Raw genomic sequence first — 25,552 nt, forward strand, 5'->3', positions numbered from 1 at the left:
CCCCACGGAGAGATAGTGGGGTGGCCCGGCAGCACCAGAAAGGAGGGCCCTGCCCCAACAAGCAGTCCAGCCCTGGAAGTCTCTCTGTGCCAAGGGACCTGAGATCCCCCCGCCCCCCAGAGAGACACCTAGGTAGCCGAGGGGCACTAGCAAGGGAGAACAGAACAACGAGCCTGGCCCCGGCAGCATCTTTGTCACCATGGGCCTGACACTGCCCTGCCCAGACACATGGTTCAGGGGTAGGGGGTGCAGGGAGTGGGGTGGAGATCCCACCACAACAGGTGCCATTTCTTCAAGTAGCTCCCCTGCTCAAGAGCCTGCAATTGCCCCCAGGGCTGATGGGTTTCCTTCCTGTCCCCCAGCCGCACGCTGGCTACTTCCTCCTGTGCAGCATCACTTTCCGAGACAAAAGACTGCTCTGTGCACAGTATGAGCACTTCATAGGTGAGGGAAGAGGGAGTCACTGGAGCGAATGAGCAGTAACACAATGTGGCCACAGGGTAGAGGGAGGTGTGGGGAGGGATGGGGGTGCTGAGTTAGAGTAGAAGTTGAAAAGCAGAAGCTCGGAAGGTTGAGAAATGCTCTCCGCACAAGATTCAAAAGGAAGGGAGAGACCTAGTACACACAGTGGAGGATGAACAGACTCTAAGGGATGAGTCTCTTTACAAGACAGTCACCTGACATTGTATCTGGCACCATCAGAGAATAATCAAGTGTTACAAATAACTAAACTCTTTAAGACAAATGGAGTGTCTTACCTCTAAGGGAAAAAGCTCCATATTGGGATCTTTTTGAATGAAGGTTTTAATGCATTACACATTCCCCTGCTTGTTTTCTCACACAGAGAACACAGAACGGAGCATCCTTGCTGATTCAGCACCAACATTTTGAATATAAATTATTTTACATGGCTAGAGTGAGGCCTTCGGAGCCTTTTTAGATATGGATGGTCGCTTGCCCCTTTTCTCATGTCCAAATTGCTGAAATTGTTGAATTCTCATTACCTATTTATGAGAGGTTTTCCATTTCCTTCCGGGCCCTTGCCTCTATAAATTTACCTACTTCCAGAAACCTAATCACCTTCCTAATGGTGGTTTTTCATCTTTTAAGGATGGAAAGACGAGATAAATAAGCTTCTCAGAATGACTTCTACAGCTGGAACAAAGGCTCTTTCTAAGCAAGGGCCTGGGAGTAAAGTACATGGACTGGGTTAAATCAATTCCAGTGGATAGTTCAGAGGACTCCTTATGCACACTTTCTTGATTCTCAGCTATGTTACAGATGGCTGAGGTAATCTCCGGATAAACAAGGTGATTTCAGGCTGGTACCTCTTTGTTATTACTAATAATGGTGGGAAGAGGCATAATGTGTGCACTTTTACACAAACAGCCAGCAGGTTACACAGTGCCTTCCCTCCATCCCTTTCCTCCTACTCTTCAAAACATGCTGGGAACCTCCTGGACTTTGGAAATTTCTTAGACAAAATTTTTTAAAAATAATAATTTAATGCTCCATCACTAAACAGAAAGTGGATAACTGGAAGGATTGTTGAATAATGAAATATTCAAACCCAAGTCACCAAAAGGAAAATAATAGAAACGTGTCTGTAGTTTTTTTAAATAATTGGAAATTGGCTATAATACTAATTTCTACATTTAAAGTCCTATACCATGTGCACATTTGTAATAAGACTGTTGAACGTTTATGTAAACACTCATTAATCAATCCTTGCCTACTTGGACAAAGTATATTAACTACCTGATACCTTAAATCAGAACAAGTCTTCATATTTATACTCCTAAATATTAAGTAGTATGTGTTAGTTTCAAAAGTACAATGGACTTGTATATAAAAGATCTACTTACCACTAACACTTTCAGAATTAGGTGATTCTGGTAGGCAGATTCCAATCTGTGATTCTCTAAAATATTAAAAAGGAGAGGTAATGTCTCTCAGGTAAGAAAGCAGAATGGGAGCATTGTCATGAAGTAAAGTGAGACTTGTGCTGAGGGCAGAGATGTTCAAAAACAGAGCCTCAGTCAGTAAACGTGCCAGGCTACTGCTTTTCACCAAGAACATCAAACAAAAAAGAAACTAAATTTAAGACACATTTTTCAAGATACTGCAATAGCACTGTGGTCCGAAATTATTTTTTAAATATTACTGCAATAAAGAAATGTAGTAAGTGTTGGCAAATGATCCCACAGATACCAGAAAAAGACCCTGTATCAGTGGTAATAGTAAAACTGAGCGCAACCTCTAAAGAGCAGGGCAATAAATAAAGTTTATAAGGATTAACTTAAAAGGAAACTCAAATTTCCACCCTAAGAAAAGGAGGCACTGTGCAAGTCCCAAGACAACAGGGCAAAAGGACAAAAAAGGAAGATTCTGAACAGAAGTATCACCTTGCACAGAGAAGCAATGTTAGGCTGACCTGGATTTGAACCTCAGCTCAGCCATTATCTGACCTTGGGCAAGTCACTCAACCTCCTAACACTCAGCCCCCTTGCCTACAAAACAGGGCTGACACCACCCTCCTCCCAGGGTCACCGTCAGGATTAGAAATACTACCAAACCCCAGCATCAGCTCAAGGAAAGCACTCAATAAATGGTAGCTGTTGTTATATGACTAATAAAAAGAATTTTAAATACCTTTCTGGTCCATGAAGTGAAGGCCTAGACTTCTTCCTAGGGCTTAATATAGCCTATTTATTTGTTTGAATGAATAAACTAATTAATGAGCGAATGGCCCATCAAGACCTTTTTAAAACTATAACCAAGTTCCTCTTACTACAGAAACAGACAAGAACACCTGCCTTCACTGAGTTCAATGGCAGGCCCCACACAACTACACAACTGGTTTTCAGACCCCAGACATAGTTCTTTCAGCCAGAGTATTGTGGAGATAATTCAACTGATTTTATCCTTAGCATAAAACATGATATAGTATTAGGAGCACAGGTTGGACTAGCCTGCCTCTACCATTTGCTGTCTAAACTTTGTTAATTCTCAGTATCTTTAGCCATAAAACTGTGAAATAACTTCTATTTCATGGTGTCCTGAGCAGGCGAAAATGAGGAACTATGGATAAAGTGCTTAGCAGGGCACCTGGAACATAGTAACTGACAATAAATGAGAGCTGTGAGAACCGTGACCTGGAGATCATCAGAGCTCCCAGAGCCGATGACTTTTCCTTATGTCTCTAGAATGAGCCCAGAGCAACATCTATCTTCTTTGCAAGGTAGTGGTTACATGAATCCTATGATCGAAGCACTATTTCTTATTAGGCAAATGAGACATAAATTCAAAGCATTGAGTCTTACCCCATGAAGTTAAAAACTCAGCAGCACATCGATAGAGGCGGTTCACGATCTCAATCACGATGGCGTAGGTGATGCTGGGCACATACAACAAGACACTGGTCCACTCGGACCCGCTGTTCTCATGTAGATCCAAGGCCCAGGCCTCCATGTCAAAGTAAATCATCATGACAAACAGAGAGAAATAGAGACAGAGGCACACAAACGGCAGGGAGACCAGGTAAATGCGCAACTGTCTCTTGTAGCTGGGGTACAGTGGTTCCTCCCTGCCGGTGACAGAATTGATACCCAGGACCCCATGATATCCCGGCCGGGGCTCCTCAAACTGTCTCTTCATGACCAGGGTCCCCCACCTGTAGGTCATACTGGCACAGCCACGCTTCCACACTTCCAGGATCACTGTGGACCAGATCAGGTTGAATGAGGCGAAGACCACATACTTGTCATAGGTTTCCCACACAAACAGGTAGTAAGGTAGCCCAAGGACCGCCACAGGGATTAAGGCAAAAGTGAAATATTCCAAAAATCCAAAGTAAAGAGCGATTGTTTCTCCAAAGTATCCACGAATACTATCTACAACGAAAGGAAAAAAACCACCTTAAGTCCCGACTGGCAAAGACTTGATTTTTTTAAAAAATCATTTCAAGTAAGCTTATTCACTTTCTTACTTAAGTGGGGATCATCTAAAACCCTTATTTCCCAATTGGTGTGTGATGGTAAATCCATCCTCCATGAAGTACAAAGACCTCGCCTGTCTCTACAGCAATAAGCCTGACACTTCCCCCAGCTCAGGGCTCAGGCCACAGCTGCTGGGGCTGCTTTGGGTCTGCTTCTCTTCACCTTCTCATCTGGTGGAGGCCTTCTTCACAAGGAAAAACTCACCTCGGGCTCATCCTCAATATCCAAGGTCCTAGTTTAAATTCTGCCGTGGCCAATGAACCATCTTAATTTGGGGGTTTACTTTATGCTCCCCACTCTTCTCTCACTTTAATACTAGAGTTATAAAGGTTATTTTCAAAGAAGACTCCTCATCCATAGTATCCTGCTCTCCCTACTCAAAGCTGTAAATTTTCATCAATATATCATGGCAAACTTTTCAATACACTGAAGAAAAATTATTCAAAAGCACAAAACAATATTCTACACATTAACTTTTAGAATACATGGAATACATTTATCTATACTTTCATATAGATAAATGCACTGGGCAGAAGAAGGGCCAAGCAACAACAGCCAGCTAACCCCAAAGAGGTCAGGAACACCAAGTCCTTTGCCGGCCACATCTACATGGGTGACTGCCTAGACTGTAAAAGCATCTTGCACTGGGACCAAGGTGGGATGCAGGGGGTGAGGGAGGTGTAATAGTTAGAGTTAGTATTTCTTGGTTAATTACATAAAGTTAAAACATTGTGTTTTTTCTTTTTTTTTTTTTTAAGATAATGTGTCAGATCAGTCTATGTGGATGGTTTACAGTAAACAGGGATGCTATTTTCCCCTATCCTTAATTCTTCTACTAAGTCAGGAGCATGTCCAAACAGTGGGTATGATGAGGTAACCTCAAATCAGAATCAGGTTAAAAGATTTTTTAAAAAGCCACTCATGGTCCTGGGCTCCATATCAGACCACCTCTCTCTTTTGATCTCAGGCGGAAGTTCAAAATTTTCCTGAGCCCCAGCTACTATCTTCAGTCCCAGCACTCCCAGAGGCCTCTAAACCACTACCACACCCATGCTCAGCCTTCACCATCAACTCACTTTTTCCCCCTCACTTTCTAAGAAGTAGCTCCTGGATACGGTCACTCACAAGACCTAGAGGCAATATTTAAATTTACTGCCACCTAAATGCTAAACAAGGTGAAAAAATGCCCTAAGTGTAACATAAAATGACTATTACATCACCTGGAACTATCAAAAACAAACATTTTTCCTTTCAAAGAATACAAAAAAAATTCAAAATGCAATTTCAAAATTTGACCTTAAAAATGATTTATGTTCACTGTTACAATATTATAATAATTATTTTCAGAAATGGCAATTAGAAAGAAAATTTGAGAGGAATTCCTTTAAACAAAGTGAAAAAGGCAATGTTCTTTAAAGAAAAACTGATAGTAATGCTTATGGTGAAAACTACCATCTTAAATATAATCCTTATGCTTAAAAGACATAACTGAACCAAAAAAATTGAACATCCATATTGACAGAAGTTTACACAGAGTAATGTTCAACACACACCAAATAAATTAATGGTTATTCTTCTAAGTGTCTTCAGAGAAAATGCACAGTTCCAGTAATGCACACCAAGATCCTTATAAACTAACTCAAAAGATGTTTAGGCCTGCTAGTCTGCCACTAAGAATGAGTGCAGCTTGGCCCACTGATTAGCTCTAAAGAAACAGAAATTTTCAAACACAAAATATTCACAGTCAAACTAGATTCTTATAAAGTATGTTCTACAACAAATCTGACACGTACTCATGAAGGCCACTCTGGATTGCCTGTATCGTTGGTGAAATTTAATAACAGCCTGTAATTCAGTTCATCTAAAATGGTATCAGAAATAAAATAAACAAAGAGGTCATGTAACCCCTCTACCCCCCTCACCAGTTTTTTGCCCACATGCAGCTGGTGAGCCCTGCCCAGCACAGCATTAAGTATCTACCCAAGAGGGATACCACCACTGCTGCATCTTCCTCTTCTCTAAGACAGCAGGCACTGACACATACCTATAGGCTGATACTTTAAGGTAAACCGAGTATACCAGGTGTCCTCCAGCTTCTTCAGGGCTTCGTTGTCATGCAGTGGAAACACCTGAATCACGATGCCAGATGTGAGCAGCCTCCTCACTGCGGAAGGAACAGGCGAGATGGGTTTGAGATTTTGTTCATGATACGCTTCATGAAATGCTACCCAAACTCTCCAGGAAGAGAGAAGGTCTACACAGAGATCAACGCTATCCTGCCTGCTCCCAAGGTGCGTATTCTTCTGTTCTTCAGAATGTAAATATCTTTACTATTTCCTTTGGCTATGAGCAATACAAGTCGATGTAAAATTTTAAACCTTACAGAAAGGCACAGGTTAGAATTTAGAGAGGCCCTTGTTATTCTCTCCCTTCTACAAAAACATAACCACTGTAAATAGCAATTTAGTGTATAAGCAGACTTCAAAATATACATCCATAAATATTTATTTTAGAAACAAAAGGGATCATTCTCTACACATCATTCTGTAATCTCATGTAGTATATGATGAATATTTTTCAATGACAATATAAACAGAACATGAATGACCTTTTTCACGGTGTCATAATATTCCCTTGTATGAAGTGCTATAATTTAACTAATCCTCTATTGAAAAATACTTGTTTCCTTTTTTCACTATTATAAATAATGTTAAAATTCTTATATATATAACTCTCCCCACCTGTCAACTATTTCCTTGGTACATACACTTAGAAGTAGAATTGCTAGCTCCAAGAGCAGAACATATGTATCTTAAACTTGGACACATATTACAAAACAGCCTCTAGAAAAAATTTTACCAATCTGTCCTCTCACTACAGTGAAGGTAAGAGCATGTTCAGTTCCTTTCATTGTTACTGATCCTGAGTAATTTCAAAATCATTTTTACCTTTTCTAATCTACTAACAAAGGATTACATTCACAAACAGCAAATATCAAAATAAAGCAAGACTTCCTGCTTTCAGCAATCGTTTGGTATGATTTTAACACTTGTGCACATACCTGGGAGATGAGACAGGCTGGGACCTGGGACCCTTTACAGGAGTGTTTGCACCTGGATAAATGTCTCCTCCAGCAACAGAAGACGAAGAAATTATAAGGGACTAAAACCTACCTTATGCGGGCCAAGCACAGTTGGGGCAAATTATGAAAAATAAGATTCAAAAAAGGCCACAAACCAACTGCCACTTCTGAGGAGCTGGGAGCAAAAGCAGAGTATAGCCCATGTACCCTGCACACAGCACCACCAAGCAACTAGGCAGACAACCTAAGCCACGCCTCCAGCCTGACCCACCAATCCGCCCCCAGCCTCACCCTATTTAAGGGACCGCCTGGTACCTCCCCCCACCCCCACCCCCCAGGAACAAGCAAGGGCACGTGTTACTTGTTTTAGTTCCCTTGTGCTGCAGCATGAGTCCCAATCAAGCCTTCCCTGAATTTCATCTGGCCTCTTCATAATTTCTATTGTTTGAAGGGTCCAAGAACCCAGGTTGGTTACAGAGAGACAAACAAACCTAACCAAAGACAATATCCCCTAATGATATAAATGAAAACGGGGCATTCTCTCATCCATAATTATTCAGAATGACTCACTGGGTAGACAGGTCTTCAGGTCTTTAAGAGGAAATGTGTTCAGTTCATGGAGAACTCAAATGCACACGCTGTGCCATATACGGGGAGACGGAGCACTTCCCACGCGAGTTCCTAGCAGCTGTTTTAATCAGCTCATCTCTTCTGAGGGCTGACTTCCTCATCTCCTCCTATCTACCTTGTTCCCAAAGAGCACATCAGGCAGTAGGCCCTTGAATGAGGACGGCAAATAAATGTCTGCAGCGTGGAAGAGAAACATGATTTAAGTATTTGATGTACAAATACTGCATATAACAAAGAGAGGTGGTAGTCTCAGGACAGATGCCCTATTATAAAATCTTCAGAGTAATTTAAAAGAAAACCTAACTTCTTAGAAATGAAAAAAGGATAATAAAGAGGAGATATCTGATACTAACAGTAGGAAAAATTATCAATATTATCACTAGGGGATACTGTCTTTCGTTAAATGTGTTCGTCTCTCTCAGATATGTGCACAAGTGTTAAAACTGTACCAAACGATTGCTGAAAACAGGAAGTTTTTTCTGATTTTGATATTTGCTGTTTGTGAATGTAGGCTTTTCTTATCAGATAAGAAAAGATAAAACTGATTTTGAAAATACTCAGGAAAAAGTATGGATTGCAAAAAAAGAAGGATTCTTAATAGATGGTTCTTCTTACAACTATATCTCATGCATAAATTATACAGAGGAAAAAAGTCTTAAAAAGCTAGGGTTGTGATAAAATCCCCCTTCTCAATAACTGAAAAAGGTATATACTCAAAATATCAACAACTAGGGTAAAAAGGTGTATGGTTTAAGTTATATCAACCTCTGGTCAAGTCCATTTTTAATATATTTTTTAGCATCTTTATTGGAGTATAATTGCTTTACAATGTTGTGTTAGTTTCTGCTGTATAACAAAGTGAATCAGCTATACGCATACATATATCCCCATATCCCCTCCCTCTTGCATCTTCCTCCCACCCTTCTTATCCCACCCCTCTAGGTGGACACAAAGCACCAAGCTGATCTCCCTGTGCTATGCAGCTGCTTCCCACTGGCTATCTATTTTACATTTGGTAGTGTATATATGTCCACGCCACTCTCTCACTTCGTCCCAGCTTACCCTTCCCCTTCCCTGTGTCCTCATGTCCATTGTCTGTGTCTATGTCTTTATTCCTGTCCTGCCCCTAGGTTCATCAGAACCATTTTTTTTTCGATTCCATATATGTGTTAGCATACAGTATTTTTTCTCTTTCTGACTTACTTCACTCGTATGACAGACTCTAGGTCCATCCACCTCACTACAAATAACTTAATTTCGTTTCTTTTTATGGCTGAGTAATATTCCATTGTACATACATACCACAGCTTCTTTATCCATTCATCTGTCAATGGACAGTTAGGTTGCTTCCGTGTCCTGGCTACTGTAAATAGTGCTGCAATGAACACTGTGGTACATGACTTATTCTAAAGTGTTTCAGTGGGGTTTTTTTGCAGCTAACATGAGTGAAAGTCAATCACCCACACCGGTTCTGATTCTTAGCTCTTATTTAGGGATGCAGAGCTGTACATAATTCTTTCTTCTATTACTATCCTTTTCAACTACTGTATCAAGTTCCTGAACTTTGAACTGACTTATAACATCTAAATTATTATTTTACTATTTCTAAGCTCTTTTTAAAGAAATGACTCCATTCTGCTATAGAAAACTTTCCAGACAAGCATAAAAAGCCATTTGTATACCTCTAAAAACAAGGCTGCAAACTGAGGGACTAAGAAAGAATATAAAACTGCAAGTCCTAAATTACTGGGCTTCTCTTCACCATCAATGCCAAAAGCACGGTTCTGGTTTCAGCTTCTAAAAATAGAGGTGTTTTTTTTTTTTTTTCCCAATCCGTCGACTTTCTCATGTCAGTGAAGCATGTAATTAACCTGAGCCTTACCTTCAAAGGAAAATATGATGCTGTGCAGGCCTATTTAAAGAAAGGAACAATTCAAACCAAGATTCCTTCCTTTAAGAATGCTGAATGATCTGCTGTCAAGAACTAGGGTTATAACTATTACAGCCATTTAATAATTAGCAAAACTAATCAAAATCTAATTTAAGGGAGACTGTCAGTAGCCTGGCTTATAGTAGGACCCTCTAAATTAAATAACGCAATAACAATACTAACACAGTCTATTTAACATGACGTAAAAGTAAAAGCTCAAATCCCTCCCACAACTCCTTCCGGCGTTTCTGTGCAGCAGGGAGGGGCGGGTCATGCTGCCTCCAATCCAGCAGAGGGGTGATCAGCGCCGGCTAGGAGCAGAGGCCACACAGTGAAGACAGAGTCTCTCTGCCCCTGCAGCCGCTGCTTTGCCCAGCACCCCGCCCAGGGCCCGCCTGCATCTAGCTCTCAGCTGTGAACAGACCAATCTTGTCTTAAAGAGGAAAAAACTGCTTCTCAGGGATACCTGTGTTTTCAAAATACATTTTCATATTCCTGCATTGTTTTCATCCCTGCTTAACATAAAAACTGCAAGTATGTACGTGGCAAAACACAGTGTGTGTGGAGATACACAGATATAGATATATAGATATATGGTGCTGTACCCGGCACTAGACACATACACACGCACATATATCGATGGTTTCACTGTCTTATACACAAGCCTGCTACATGATATTTACTTGACATCCACTCTATTATTCTCATAAGGTCAATAAATAATTTTAGAAGACAGATTATATCTGGTCACTCTAAAAATCTAACCATCTGTATACAGAAGATATTCAGAAGTAGTTACTGTAATGTTCTAAAAGAGTAACAATAAAGACCTACCATGAGACTGCCATATACCATCAATCAAAACATCAGAATCATCTGATAGACACTTTGAGACAGAGCTTTTACCTAAGCTAAATAATATCCCTTAGGATAAATTTAATACATAAGAAATTCTCTGCTCCCTCAACTCCTTTCTAAAGAAAATCTTTCGTTAGGTTATTTGCATGACTATTAACTATTAGGAACCAACAGGCAAAGACAGTCTGAGGTTATGAAGAGATCATAGCTCACACAGAAAACTGGAAAGGAGATGCCCCTCAAGATGACCGCTGATGCCTAAGACACACGTATAACCAATTCCTAGTTCTCCATGTGTTTGCTATTTGATGGAAGAGGGGAGCCCTGAAGTGCAGAGCTCACAGCACCGTCAACGGCCCCTAGCTCATGTTTACAACCAGGCAAGCTGCTCTCTACTTAATGAAAGCTTTCCATCAAAACACAACATTATGACAAATAAAATTATAATCATTGTGTGTAAAATTAACTTAACCCTAAGATAAAGGAGAGTGTCTCTCATGAAAGCCCTGGCCAGCTCCATTTCTATGGATTAACTTCATGAAAATCTAGGATTTTAAATTACTCTAAGTTTCATTCATTCAAAAATTTGCACTCTGAAAATAGTTCACATTTCATGCGTATACCATTCCTTCTTCAACCAAATATTACGATCACACTTTCAAAGACACAGAGGAAGAGAATAATGCAGAATTTCAAAATCCAGACTTCTACAATGTTAATTTGATTCTTATCTCAGATGGCATACAAAATTTCAAACGATTCCGACTGAGATGATTTTATTGTTTTCATACTTATTGCAAAAAAGAAAGAGAGAAGAAGGAAGGGAGGAGAGATCCTTGACTACAAAAGCCTCATCCTGCCCACAAGAGAGTTATTTCTATTACGGATTCAGGACACCAGGCTGGCTACCTATACACCCAAGAGAAATCCATTTACATATTTTCGGCAAGGTTTTCGTTCAGTGAAAATGTCTTTGAAGCAACTGGGAGCACTTGGGAAATGGCTGCTCCTGAGTCCCATCTGATGAAAGCGTACACTCACTCTTTAACAGGTGGAAGCAGTGGTTTCCACGTGATGGTCTGATTAATGTGATGAACAAGAAGAAACGAGATGCTCACATTAACAACTAGGACAGTGCCTTAGTCGGCTTAGCCTTTTAACTGATACAGGGCCCAGCTGTGTCTGAAAACATGCCCTCCCACTAAGAGATTAAAAAAAGATTTGAAATTTTGGAATGGCACCAAACAATGGCCTAAAAACAGAATATGTAACTCCTGGTAACAAATGGTGGCAGAAAGACACCCCTACCCTGTTCTTGTTCATGACGCCAAATTAAAAACAACAAAGTAAACAAGAAGCATAAAAGGAAACCCTACCTTTGATGAAAGTAGAACAAAAGAAAACAAAACAAACTACAAACTGAAATCACAAACTTTGAAAAGTGGCCTTAAAAAGTCAGCCCAGGGTAAGCTAAGAGCACCCATGCCCCTGCAAACCAGGGCCAGCAGGTAGAGGGCAGGGTTCTCCTGGACACTGAGGGGTGGGAAACCACTGTCCCCTTTCCCAGAATGAAGGCAGAGGGGACGCCTGGCAGACCCCTGAAGTGTGTCTGCTCCCTGCCGGGCACCACAGCCAGACAAAAGACACAAGGCTGGAGGAAGGAAAGCATGGGTCTGCCGTCTTGGGCAAAGAGCTGTCTACTGGAACCCAGGGATGGAGGTGAGCAGCTCAGGAGCTGTGGGTCTTTGTTGGCCAAAGACAGACCTAAAGGCCAAACCCAGCAAAAATTCCTGCTAAGAAACAGGGCTCCATGGAGGCTCTAAGACGACTCAAGGAGAGCACACTGCCAGGCAAAATCCAACCTCCTGACCACCACAGTTCCCGACTGGAGGCCCCCAACATCCCCTCTCCCCAACACACACAATTCCTCCCAAAATAGCTGGTCTGAAAAAAATAGGGGCTCATTAAAAAATAAGTAAACACCACAAAGAAACTGGCATAGAACTATGCAAGAATACAAGGGAAAAAAGGAAGACCATTAAAAAAACAAAGGCAGAGGGCTTCCCTGGTGGCACAATGGTTGAGAGTCCACCTGCTGATGCAGGGGACACTGGTTCGTGCCCCAGTCCAGGAGGATCCCACGTGCCGCAGAGCGGCTGGGCCGGTGAGCCATGGCTGCTGAGCCTGCGCATCCGTAGCCTGTGCCCCGCAATGGGAGAGGCCACAGCAGTGAGGCCCGCGTACCACAAAAAAAAAAAAAAAAAAAAAAAAAAGGCAGAGAAGAAACATAGCAAAAAAATTACAGCATAAAGCAATGAAAAATTATAGAATTATTCAAGGAATTAAAGAAATTAAAGCAAACCACATTTCTGAAATTAAAACTAGAGGAAGACCTAACAGAGCTGAAGGTGGGAGCTTAGAAAAGCAAAGTAAGAGAAAAATAAAACTACTATAGATACAAAGTCAATAAAAGCTACTGAAAAGGGAAAAACTGAAAAAATAAAGCCAGAAAATGATGAAGAAGACTAAGAAAATTACATAAAAACTTTAAAATATTTCAGAGAATATGTAAGATTCACATATATATAATTGGCATACCTAAAGACAAGAAGAGAGAAAATACAGCCAAAGAAATCTTCAAAGGTAATTGAAGAAAATGTTTCTGAAATCATGGTAATCTCTAATCCACAAATTGAAAGAACATATGTCCAAAAAAAACCTGCTACAGAATAATTAATATCAAGACATATGCAGATAACTGGAAATGCAGACAAACAGGAATGAAGAGAACCTGCACTCAGATTTCCAGACACCTCCTAAAAGCCATACAGGTCAACAAGGAAAGCAAGCAAAAGCATCCATAATACATGTCTACAGTATAACTCAGAGACAGGGGAGACTACAAAATGCAGTTTACATATAAGTCAGGCAGTAAAAAACCAACACACTCTTAGTTCCCGAGTGTATGTGGGACATTTTCCAAGACAGACCGTATGTTAGGTCATAAATTAAGCCTCACAGGTTTAAAAAGATATAAATCATAAAAAAGTATCCCCTGACTACAACGGGATGAAGTTAGAAATCAATAACAGAAGGAAAACTGGGGAATTCACAAATGTGTGGAAATTAAACAACACATTCTTAAACAACCAGTGGGTCAAGGAAGAAACCACAGGGGAAATTAGAAAATACTTAGAAATGAATGAAAACAAAACACAGCATACCAAAACTTATGGGACACAGAGAAAGCAAGGCTAAGGGGGAAATTTATAGCTATACATGCTTACATTTAAAAATGAGAAAGACCTCAAATAACAACCTAACTATTAAGGAACTAGAAAAAGAAGAACAATCTAAACCCAAAGCTAGCAGAAGGAAGAAAATAAAAAAGATTGGAGCAGATATAAACAAAATAGAGAACAGAAAGATAATAGAGAAAAGAAAACAAAAGTTGGTTCTTTGAAAAAATCAACAAAATTGACAAATCTAGGGGCTTCCCTGGTGGCACAGTGGTTAAGAATCCACCTGCCAATGCAGGGGACACGGGTTCAATCCCTGGCCCGGGAAGGTCCCACATGCTGTGATGTAGCTGGGTCCGTGTGCCACAACTACTGAGCCTGCACTCTGGAGCCCGTGAGCCACAGCTGCTGAGCCCGTGAGCCACAACTGCTGAAGCCCAAGTGCCTGGAGCCCAAGATCTGCAGCAGGAGAGGCCGTGACAACGACAGGCCCATGCACCACAGCAGGGAGTAGCCCACACTCACCACAACTAGAGAAAGCCCACACACAGCAACAAAGACCCAACACAGCCAAAAAAAAAGGCAAATCTTTAACTAGATGAACTGAGAAAAAAAGACAGAAGACATAAATTACTATGATCAGAAATGAAAATGAAAATGGGGACATTACTACTGATTCTAAAGAAATACAAAGGATTGTAAGCATGTACTAAGAACACTTGTATACCAACAAACTGGATAGCCTAGATGAAACGGACAAATTCCTAGAAACACAAAACCTACCAAGACTAAATCAGGAAGGGAGAGAAAATGTGAATAGAACAGACCTATAAGTATTAAGGAGATTGAATCAGTAACTAAAAATCTCCTGACAAAGAGAAACCCTGAACCTGATACCTTCGCTGGTGAATTTTACCAATATTTAAAGGAAAACTAATACCAATTCTTCTCAAACTTTCCCCAGAAATTTAAGAGGAAGGAACACTATTAACTCACTCTATGAGGCCAGCATTACCCTGATACAAAGTCAGACAAAAGCACTACAAGAAGGGAACATTACAGACCAATATCCCTCACGAACACTGATGGAAAAATACTCAATGCTAGCAAACTCAATTCAGCAGCACGTTAAAAGAATTATACACCACGACAAGTGCGACTTATTTCTAGAATGCAAGGATGGTTCAACATACTAGAAACAATCTGTGTAATATACCACATTAACAGAATAAAGGGTGGAAAAACCCACATGATCATTTCGATTGAGGCAGAAAAAGCATCTAACAAAATCCAACACTCCTTCATGATAAAGAAACACTCAATAAATGAGGTATAGAGTGACACTACCTCAACATAATAAAATCCATCTAAGAAAAGCCCACAGCAAACATCATATTGAATGATGGAAGAATGAAAGCTTTTCTCTAAGATAAGAAATAAGACAGAGACGACCACTGTCATCTCTTCTATTCAACATACTATTGGAAGTTCTAGCCTGAGCAATCAGGCAAGAAAAAGAAACAAAAAGCATCCAAACTGGAAAGGAAGAAGTAAAATTATCCCTGTTCACAGATGATATCATCTTATATGCAGAAAACACTAAAATTTCCACAGAAATACTGTCAAAGCTACTAAATGAAGTCAGAAAAGTAGCAGGATACAAAGTCAACACAGGGCTTAAATGGGCCCTTGGGCTTCCCTGGTGGCGCAGTGGTTGAGAGTCTGCCTGCTAATGCAGGGGACACGGGTTCAAGCCCTGGTCTGGGAGGATCCCACATGCCGCAGAGCGACTAGGCCCATGAGCCACAACTACTGAGCCTGTGCGTCTGGAGCCTGTGCTCTGCAACAAGAGATGCCACGATTGTGAGAGGCCCGCGCACCGCGATGAAGAGTGGCCCCCGCTTGCCACAACTAGAGAAAGCACCCGCACAGAAACGAAGAACCAACACAGCCAAAAGTAAAGTAAAATAAACAAATAAATAAAAGAAATGCATTTCCATTTAAAAAAAAAAGCTTCAAGCTTCATGTTTCTTTTTAAAGAAAAAGAAAAATCAGTTGCATCTCTATACACTAACAATGAACCATCTGGAAAGGTAATTATGAAAAAAATTCCATTTCTAATAGCATCATAAAGAATAAAATACTTAGGAATTAATTATGAAGGTGAAAGACTTGTACAATAAAAACTATAAAACAATGCTAAAAGAAACTAAAGAAAACATAAAGAAATTGAAACACATCCCACATTCACGGGACTTAATCTTGTTAAGATGTCAATACTATCCATTGAATCTACAGATTCAATGCAATCCCTATCAAAATCCCAATGATGTCTTTTGCAAAAACAGGAAAACCCATCCTAAAATTCATATGGAATTTCATGGAACCTCAAATAGCCAAAACAATCTCGAAAAAGAAACACAAAACTTCCTGATTTCAAAACTTAGGCAAGAAGGGACAGTGATTGTTTAATGGGTAGAGAGTTTCAGTTTTACAAGATGCAAAGAACTATGGAGATGGATGGTGATGATGGCTGTAAAACTTTATGAATGTATTTAATACCACTGAACTGTGCACTTAAAAATCATATATAGGGACTTCCCTGGTAGCGCAGTGGTTACGAATCCGCCTGCCAATGCAGGGGACACGGGTTTGAGCCCTGGTCTGGGAAGATCCCACATGCCACGGAGCAACTAAGCCCGTGCACCACAACTACTGAGCCTGCGCTCCAGAGCCCATGAGCCACAACTACTAAGCCCATGTGCCACAACTACTGAAGCGTGCCTAGAGCCCGTGCTCAACAAGAGAAGCCACCACAATGAAGAGCAGCCGCCACTCACTGCAACTAGAGAAAGCCCGCATGCAGCAACAAAGACCCAATGCAGCCAAAAATAAATAAATAAATTTATTTTTAAAAATCATATATAACATATGTTATATGTATTTCATCACAATAGAAAAAAAGAGAGACTTAAGAGATATAATAACCAAACAAAATGGGTGATGTATGATTGGATCTTGGTTTCAACAAAGCAGATCTAAAATATATTTGGTGACAAGTGAGAAAATTTGAATATGGACTGACTCGGGCATCCGTCCTCCTGGATGACACTGACTATTGGAAGGAAACCAGACTAGGAGACACAGAAACTTCTATGTTTATAGAATATTTTAGGCAGCAAAAATGCTCTGGGCCTTGCCATTATCCGGGTTTGAGGCAAATTTGGAATTACACATTGTAGTAAATACTTTCAGTCTGCAAACTAGTATTTTCGTTCAAATGGAATTACACAAAATCAGAAAGTTACAAACTGCTAATTTGCATTCAGCTATTATGTCACACTGTGAATCTTCTTAAGCCTTTCTATGTTTGTACACGTTCATGCCCAATGAGATGAGAGGAGATGGGAAGAGAGCTTCAGGAAAAGACCGTGTCTCTGTTTTTTATTCCTCCACAGATTTTCATTATACTACAAGGTTTGGGTATAAGGTAAGCTTTGCTAATTTTAACTGAGTAATATGCAAATATGTTCACACTAAATTTTAAGCTTACTGAATGCTGTGAGACCTTGTAAATAAGAAGCAGAGAACCATAAAGAACAAATAAATTGATCTAAAGATGCAATACAATTAAGGTCTAAAGACAAAAGATACAACTATGAAAAAATAAGTTATTGTAAAGTTACATAAGTTCTTCAGGAAGAGGGGAAAAAAAGCCTCTGTAATTTGTTATTTACGTCTACTATGGAAAAATAATTGCATTAGAATGTATATTTATGAAGCTGGTTGATACAAGGACTTACATAATGATTTTCCTGGGTACAACTTTGCCTGGGGGTAACCAGGGATCATTTTTTCATCTCTGGCTCTAAGACTTTCAAGTTCATGTTTGATAATGAATTGACATTCTGCCATGGTGAGGAAATCATCATTATCATCTAAAATAAAACAAAGATTTACAGTTATTTTCTCAGTAATAGACAAAATAAAATTAATAATATTCAAATAACGTGGGATTATGAAATAATGATATAGACAATAAATAATAAACATGAGTAAGCAAAGTATAAAACTGGCAAATTAAATAGAACATAAAGCTCCTTAGATACTTTATAAGAATAAAAATATTCTGTAATATATAATTCTTTAATTATTATACTAATTATCCTGTAATACGGTACAAACATCCAAATGGCAGACATTTGCTTGATCTCATTTAATACCAATGAGCTGAAGGCAATACTTTCTTTAATTCTAACAGTATTTTTAACTAGCGATGCAACTGAAGTTTGCCTACATGGCAAATTCTCCTCCTTCAAACTCTCAAGCCCAGGCCATTCCCTTCTGCAGCTGAACATCCCTCCCATAAATGAGGGAGAAGAAAGTCTGATAAGAAAATAGTGTTGTTTCTTGACAGGTGAATCCTCTCAAATGAGGTGAATTTCACCTTGATCATTTATTTACTAATATATAAAAATCCAGAGTGAGTGAGTCTGAAGAAGTCGAAATCACATCTTCTAACTCTGAAAGCCCTGAAAGGGACCAGTTTGGTTCTGAAAGCAAACTCCCACTCTGATAACATAGCCACCCTGGCTTTCTCAGTTCTTTCCAGAAACCTTTCTCTTCTGGAACCCCCTTTGAAGCCAGAACAGAATCAGAATAGGGGATTATAGGACACTGGAATACTACTGTGTTTATTTGTATCAATCCAGTGAACATCCACCATTCTAAGAAGTAGAATCATATAAGTTACATGTGTCACCCTAGTTTATGTTCATCTATTCTAGGGGTTACAAAGTGAATCTGCAACCCCAAATCTGACCCCACCTGCTTTGATAAATAAAATTCTACTGGAACACAGCCTTACCCATTCACTTCTTATGGTTGAAGGCTGCTTTTGCTCTGCAATGGCAGTGTTGAATAATTGTGACAGATCATATCATACACATAGCCTAAAATATTTACTATCAGGCCCTTTACTGAAAAGGTTTGCTGACCACTGATCTATTCATCAAAAACTTCTTTTTGATAAATTGATTCTGGTAGAAGCAATCTTGGAACTCACCATCAAAACCTTTGAAGTTGTGTCGGGTTCCATACATGAAGGCTCTCATGGTGTTATCACTGCACTCTTTCACCAATCCCACCGCTTCTGCCCCCAGTAACAATCTAATCCTGGAGGCACCGACAAGATATAAGTTCTGATTTTCTAGTGTTTCTTTCTCATATTTATTTAACAACGGTCTAAACAACAGCTGAGCACCTTCAGAAACAAAAGAGAAGCACAATCTTAGACATAAACATAAAAGTTTCAAAAATGAAAGCCTTCTAAATAAATATTATGTTCCTAGTTTGGTAGAAGGCAAATAAATTATACTAACAATTTAAATCTATCTTCCAAATAAATAAGAAATATACGTAAGCTGGGGATGGAAGTTCTTTATAGCTTTTTGAAATAAATGCCAAAATTGGAAAATGTACTAATAAGTGGCTTGCCAGTTACTCAAATTAGAATATGAGACAAGAATCGAATATTTATTAGCTCTCAGTAAAAATATGGAGCAAAAGGATATAGTTTAATATAAAAATAAAATACCAAAATTTAAGAAAATTAATTTGAAATAAAATATCCCAATAAAAATGCTGCAAATGTAACACAATTACATAGGACTACAGCAGATTTTGTGAATGTTAAATACTAAATAAAGAGCAAAATAATTTTTCAATGATTCTTCCCATAAATACATGTAATTAGGTCTAAAGGTATTTTTCTTAAACAGAGTCACAAAATGTTAAGAGTAGATATTGTGATTTGATACTGTATATGGAATTATTTCACTTAAAATATTATGGAGAAAAAGGAATTTTTTCCTAATTTTTAATTTCTACCTACATCAAACTTTTTAAGGTATATTTATTTCTTTACTATTTATCCTCTCTAGAGGATTGACAGGAATTATAAAAATACTAATCAGATGATAAAAGGATAATGAGCAGAATTTGTATTTCACTAACCCAAAGGATTAACAGATTAACGTACTATGGCACTATTATTTAGGCAATTTACAACAGAGGTACTAAAGACTTTAATAAAAAATCAATAAAAGATATAAATAAAATATAAGATATATATAAAAAAGATATATTCAATTTAAAGAAAACACAAATGTCTCTTAAATATAAAATCCTTAATGTCATTCATATTAAGATAAATGCAATGTGTGTGTGTAAGGAGAGAGAAAAAAACTTGGATGATTCTTCTCTTCCATGGATAGGGCATTAGCCTAGTGTTTTTGAGAAGCAGCACTTTGGAAATGCACACGGTTAAGAATTTTAACTCTATGTTCTCTGAAAGTGAGTCCTGCTAATTTGGCTGCTATTAAGGGCTAGTGCTTTGGACTTTGGTTGTATTTTATATACGAATTGCAAACCTATCTGTAAGTTATCACATTGATTTGTATGTATGTTTTCTATTTTCCCTTCTAAAGTTCCACTCTTCTTAAATGCTACCTCAATAGTGTTTCCCAAAGCATATTCGATGACCCATACTCGATGCTGCATGGGAAAAGGGGATCTGTGATTAAATACCATCGAAAAATTGGGTTAAACAAAGTCGAACAGATTTCTTTATTGTGAAATTACTCAAAACATATTTTATGTTTATTTGCATTTTAAGTCTCCAAGAGTAGGGCATTATGTGCAGTCTTTTTTTATTTTTCTTTGCGGTACGCGGGCCTCTCACTGCCGTGGCCTCTCCTGTTGTGGAGCACAGGCTCCAGACGCGCAGGCTCAGCGGCCATGGCTCACGGGCCCAGCCGCTCCGCGGCAGGTGGGATCTTCCCAGACCGGGGCATGAACCCGCGTCCCCTGCATCGGCAGGTGGACTCTCAACCACTGAGCCACCAGGGAAGCCCTGTGCAGTCTTTTTGACCTAAGAAATCTGTCCTTTGTTCCCGTAACAGAATTTCTTCAAGAGTCATTGTCCATGAGTCACCTCTTCAGAAAATGTTGCTACAAAAGTCAGCTGAATAAATCCATTTGGGTGCTCTGTTTAATTAAAAAACATAAAACAAACAAAAAATACCCAACACCAATATACTACTTTTCACTTCTCACACTGCAAAAATCAAAAGTAGGGTTAAAAACTAGGGGTAGGTATGGTAGCTATGGAAGTGCCCTGCTCCACCCAGATCTCCCATCAAAAGAATCTGCTGTGAAGAGCAGAGTTGACTGCAGCCTCCTGCTGCCCCCCTTTGGCCACAGCACCCTCACACCTAGACCATGCTCCCCTAGCTGCTCCCAGCCACAGGCTGAACACGCAGGGGACACTGGAATGAGGCCATTTCTGCTCAACATGCGTTTCCTTTAAAGGGCAACGTTGGGCCTGGTTCTCAGAACCGTGCTGTAGTCCGAGGCTCTTCCTATCCAAGCCTCCTTCTTCCCTCTCTCCTTTCTGAAGTGTTAGACCTACACCAAAGTCTGAAGGCTCTCAATGTCTAAGCCTGCTCCTTCTCCCTTTATCTTTCTACAGATGTTCCCCTCAACAAACCTCCTGTGCATTAAATCCCATTTGGTGGGCTTCCCTGGTGGCGCAGTGGATAAGAATCTGCCTGCCAATGCAGGGAACATGGGTTTGATCCCTGGTCGGGAAGATCCCTCATGCCGCAGAGCAACTAAGCCAGTCCACCACAACTACTGCGCCTGCACTCTAGAGCCCACGAGCCACAACTACTGAAGCCCGTGTGCCTGGAGGCCGTGCTCTACAACAAGAGAAGCCACAGCAATGAGAAGCCCGCGCACCACAACGAAGAGCAGCCCCTGCTTGCCGCAGCTAGAGAAAGCCCACATGCAGCAACGAAGACCCAACACAGCCCAAACTAAACAAATAAAAAAATTTTTTTAATTTAATAAAATAAAATAATCCCGTTTGGCATCTCTTGCTTGGACGACGCAAACTGACACAGAGTGAGTGGGGAAAGGCACTCTGAGACATCGCTAGGGGAGTATAAAAGGGTATAACCTTCACAGAGAAACATTTGTCAACATCTTGTTCTGAAAAATAGTCCCATTCCCCCACCGGCACCCCCCCCACACACCAAGGCAATGACTTTCAACTTGTTCAGGTGATTCCTTTGTGATTTCTTTTCACGTCACCGAACAACATGCTTATAGAGCTATTTATTTTGGTTTAAACCTTGGCAAATGAGGATTTAGCTCTCTTTCCAACCCACCTTCACCATTTCCACCCACCCTTTCCATCACCCCGTTCTCACAATAGCATCATATCATCCTTTTCATCCCATCAACAGTATTTTCATTATTATGACTACATACGTTATAGTTGAGCCTTACAACATGCTATGATTTTTCCTTCCCTACAACTTACCGTTTTCCCCAAATCAGTATCTTATCACGTGCTTGGTTTATTATGTACTTATTGCTAATTCAATCCCCCAAGCTCTGCCAATTATTTAAGTCTTCCCTCAATACACTGCCAAGAGAGATAGCCTGTTAACAGTATCTTCTTAGAGAAATCTCTCTACACTCCGCCCTCACACCTTGTTGACAGCTGGGTGGGTTCAGAATTCTGGACTGAAATCATTTTCCTTCAGAAATGAAGATATTATACCACTGCCTTCTAGCTTCCAGTGTTTCTGACCTATTTCATTTTTTCTGGAAGTTTGTAGTATCTTCCCTGTCCCCAGGGTTCTGAAACCTTCCAGTGATATGACATTTTCAGCCATAGTGCTGGGCATTGCATGGGCCCTTTCAGTCTGAAAAAGCACACATCAGCCCTGAGTTTCTCTTTGATGATTTCTTCCTCTTCTTTTTCTCTCTTCCCTTTTTAGAACTCCTTTTATTCAGAGGTATACCTCCTGGACTAGTCCTCTAATTTCCCTATTTTTTTCCTCTTAGATTTTCCAACTCTTTACCTTTTTGCTCTATTTTCTGGGAGGTTCTGTCAAAATTGTCTTCTAACCCTTTTACTGAGTTTTTAAATTTTGCTCTCATACTTTCATTTTATGAGCTGCTTTTTTCTAAATGATTATTTTATAATATCCTACTCTTGATGTGTAGATGTATAGGTTTCTTCTCATAATGCTGAGAATTGAGTTTTTAATTCTCTTTTGGTTTTCTCCTGCATGGTTTTCTTTTATCTTTTTTAGCTTTCTCTTTCACGTTAGGGATTTTCCTCTGACGTCTGGTGATCTTCTGTTATAAGCTCATGTTTAAGAAAGCAGTTCTAAGAAGTGGAACAGAAGTTCTGAAGGTTTAGATGGAACTCACCAAAGATGGCCTTTAATGCAAGGTAGTCTGGCCAGGTTACTTTCCATGGGCAACTCTTGATTTCTGCACCTTTATTTTGTCTTGAGTTGCTCAGATTCCTCAAGGAAAGATTATTCAAATCTCCTTCTGAGATGATTACATTGTGGAAACTTAATTAGGTATGAGACTGGTGGGATGGAGGACAGGGGTTAACAATATTCAATTAATTATCTCATTTTCAGTACAGAATCTGTTACCAACTGTACATAAAGCCCCCATGCCAAAATCCATGCATCTGACCCTCTCCAGAGAATAAAAGAGACTTCTGCTGGGGTGGTAGAATACAGAAGGGACCTAGGGATCAGACTATTTCTTAAACAGATCTCAGCCAATTCTTTTTTTGTTTTCTTGGTACCATTCTTATGTCTACCTCTATAGGCCCCTAATGTCACTAATTCCTGAGTCTTTAGGAATATTTTGCAGTGTAAACCAAACTGTATCTCAGTTTTCTCCCCTGCCAGCTTGAGCTCTGGATTTTTCAACTCTGAGAAGTTACTCACTACTCATCACCTGTTTACTAGCTTCCAGAATGGTGCTGCTGTAATATCTTCTCCTTTCTTGTCAATGTGGACTTAGGTCTTTTTTTAAAAGATCCTTTTATTGTCATTTTAATAGGAGTTTGTAAGACAATAAAAGTAAATATGAGTGTTAAATCCAATACCTTTACCTGAAAGATCCAGAATACTTTTTTAGAATGTTCTTTTATGACTGCCCCAGCATTGTAGGAGGATGCCCATCCCCTCCCCATCCTCATGTGTCCTTGTTAAAGCCACACAAAGAGCAGAGAAGATGACTGGGAATACGCTGGCGTCTCTCACTCTAAGACACTACAAATGTTCTTACACCACAAGGATATTATTTTTTATTTACTTTAAAAATTTATTTATTTATTTATTTATTTTTGGCTGCAATGGGTCTTTGTTGCTGCGTGCGGGCTTTCTCTAGTTGCGGCGAGTCAGGGCTACTCTTCGTTGTGGTGCATGGGCTTCTCTTGTTGCGGAGTACAGGCTCTAGGTGTGCGGGCTCAGTAGTTGTGGCTTGAGGGCTCTAGAGTGCAGGCTTAGTAGCTGTGGCACACAGAGTTAGTTGCTCCAAGGCATGTGGTATCTTCCCGGACCAGCACTTGAACCCGTGTCCCCTGCACTGGCAGGTGGATTCTTAACCACTGCACCACCAGGGAAGTCCCACCACAGGGATTTTAAAGAAAAGACTCCAGTCCAGTGAAACACCTCAGATTTCAGGAAGCAAGTATTCTTCTTTTTAAAGGTATTTTTTTTTTTGGTTCAATTGTTTGAAAAAAATTTAAAATTCCACTTTGACTCAAAGTTTTATTTTTAAGAAGCTATTTCCATTTACAGTCAAAATCGTTTTTTAAAAGTCTTATTTACATTTTGTCCAGTGTTTCGAGACTTAGTGAAGTTTTAGGGGTTGTTTTGTGTAGTTTTATGAAGTGTCTGCTCATGTAAAACTCCCTCCACCCTCTTACCCAGATCTAGCCCCCTTTGTGTGCCCTACAGGAGAGGGGCTAACCTTTGGCTTCTTCTTCTAAAAAGTCATCCTTTACCATCCTGAAAAGCATCACCAAGTATCACCTCTTCCTTCCCTTTACTTCCTTTTTTTTTTTCATTATACGTCCTTACTTTCTTTTTAGTACCTGTAGAAACTGTAGTAATGTTACATACCTCATTCTTCCTATTGGTAATTATCATCTTCTCTCTTTTTTAAAAAAAAATATTTATTTATTTTTAGCTGCGTTGGGTCTTAGTTGCAGCACGTGGGATCTTTTGTTGCAGTGCGTGGACTTCTCTCTAGTTGTGGCATGCAGGCTTGGTAGTTGCAGCACACAGGCTCTCTAGTTGTGGCACACAGGCTCTCTAGTTGTGGCACACAGGCTCCAGAGCGCATGGGCTCTCAAGTTGTAGCACACAGGCTCCAGAGCATGTGGGCTCTGCAGTTGTAGCGCATGGGCTCCAGAGTATGTGGGCTCTCTAGCTGCAGCATGCGGGCTCACTTGTTGTGGCATGTGGGCGCAGTAGTTGCGGCGCGCGGGCTTAGCTGCCCTGCAGCACATGGGATCTTAGTTCCCCGACCAGAGATCGAAGCTGTGTTCCCTGCATTGGAAGGCGGATTCTCAACCACTGGACCACCAGGGGAGACCCTCTTTACTTTCACAGCAAGTATACATAACTATTTTTTTTTAAGTATCATGCAGTACTTTGTAACAGCTTTTTCCTTAGCTTTTTTTCCTGTTCCTTCAATTTCCTGGAACTAGTGTTCAGTCTCTTTACCCTGACAGTAACATCCTTGCAGGCAGAAGTGTGTTTCTCTCTCCCTTAGCACCATAATCAACACAGAAAGAATACTTAAAGATATTCATTCATTTGACAAATATTTATTAAGCACCTACTATGTACCAGGCACTGTACACAGGCACAGAGTTTATAGCTGTGAACAAAATCACTCACGTTGCTTACAGTCTAAGAGAGAC

At 40.0% G+C, this 25,552-nt stretch overlaps 1 protein-coding gene across 2 annotated transcripts in view; it reads right to left on the reverse strand.

Annotated features, from left to right (window-relative positions):
* The window catches only part of ANO10 (anoctamin 10), a 240,231-nt gene that overhangs the window by 204,922 nt on the left and 9,757 nt on the right, over positions 1-25,552 (reverse strand). For both annotated transcript variants that reach the window (XM_067005638.1, XM_067005639.1), the window contains exons 3-7: positions 18,803-19,000; positions 17,541-17,675; positions 6,043-6,162; positions 3,324-3,893; positions 1,866-1,921 (exon numbers count right to left, since the gene is read on the reverse strand). In XM_067005638.1, coding sequence (XP_066861739.1) covers positions 1,866-1,921; positions 3,324-3,893; positions 6,043-6,162; positions 17,541-17,675; positions 18,803-19,000 — 1,079 coding nt within the window. The remainder of the gene's footprint in view (positions 1-1,865; positions 1,922-3,323; positions 3,894-6,042; positions 6,163-17,540; positions 17,676-18,802; positions 19,001-25,552) is intronic.

This window comes from Kogia breviceps, chromosome 10, assembly GCF_026419965.1.
Source record: "Kogia breviceps isolate mKogBre1 chromosome 10, mKogBre1 haplotype 1, whole genome shotgun sequence".
In the NCBI taxonomy this organism is placed as follows: Eukaryota; Metazoa; Chordata; class Mammalia; order Artiodactyla; family Physeteridae; genus Kogia; species Kogia breviceps.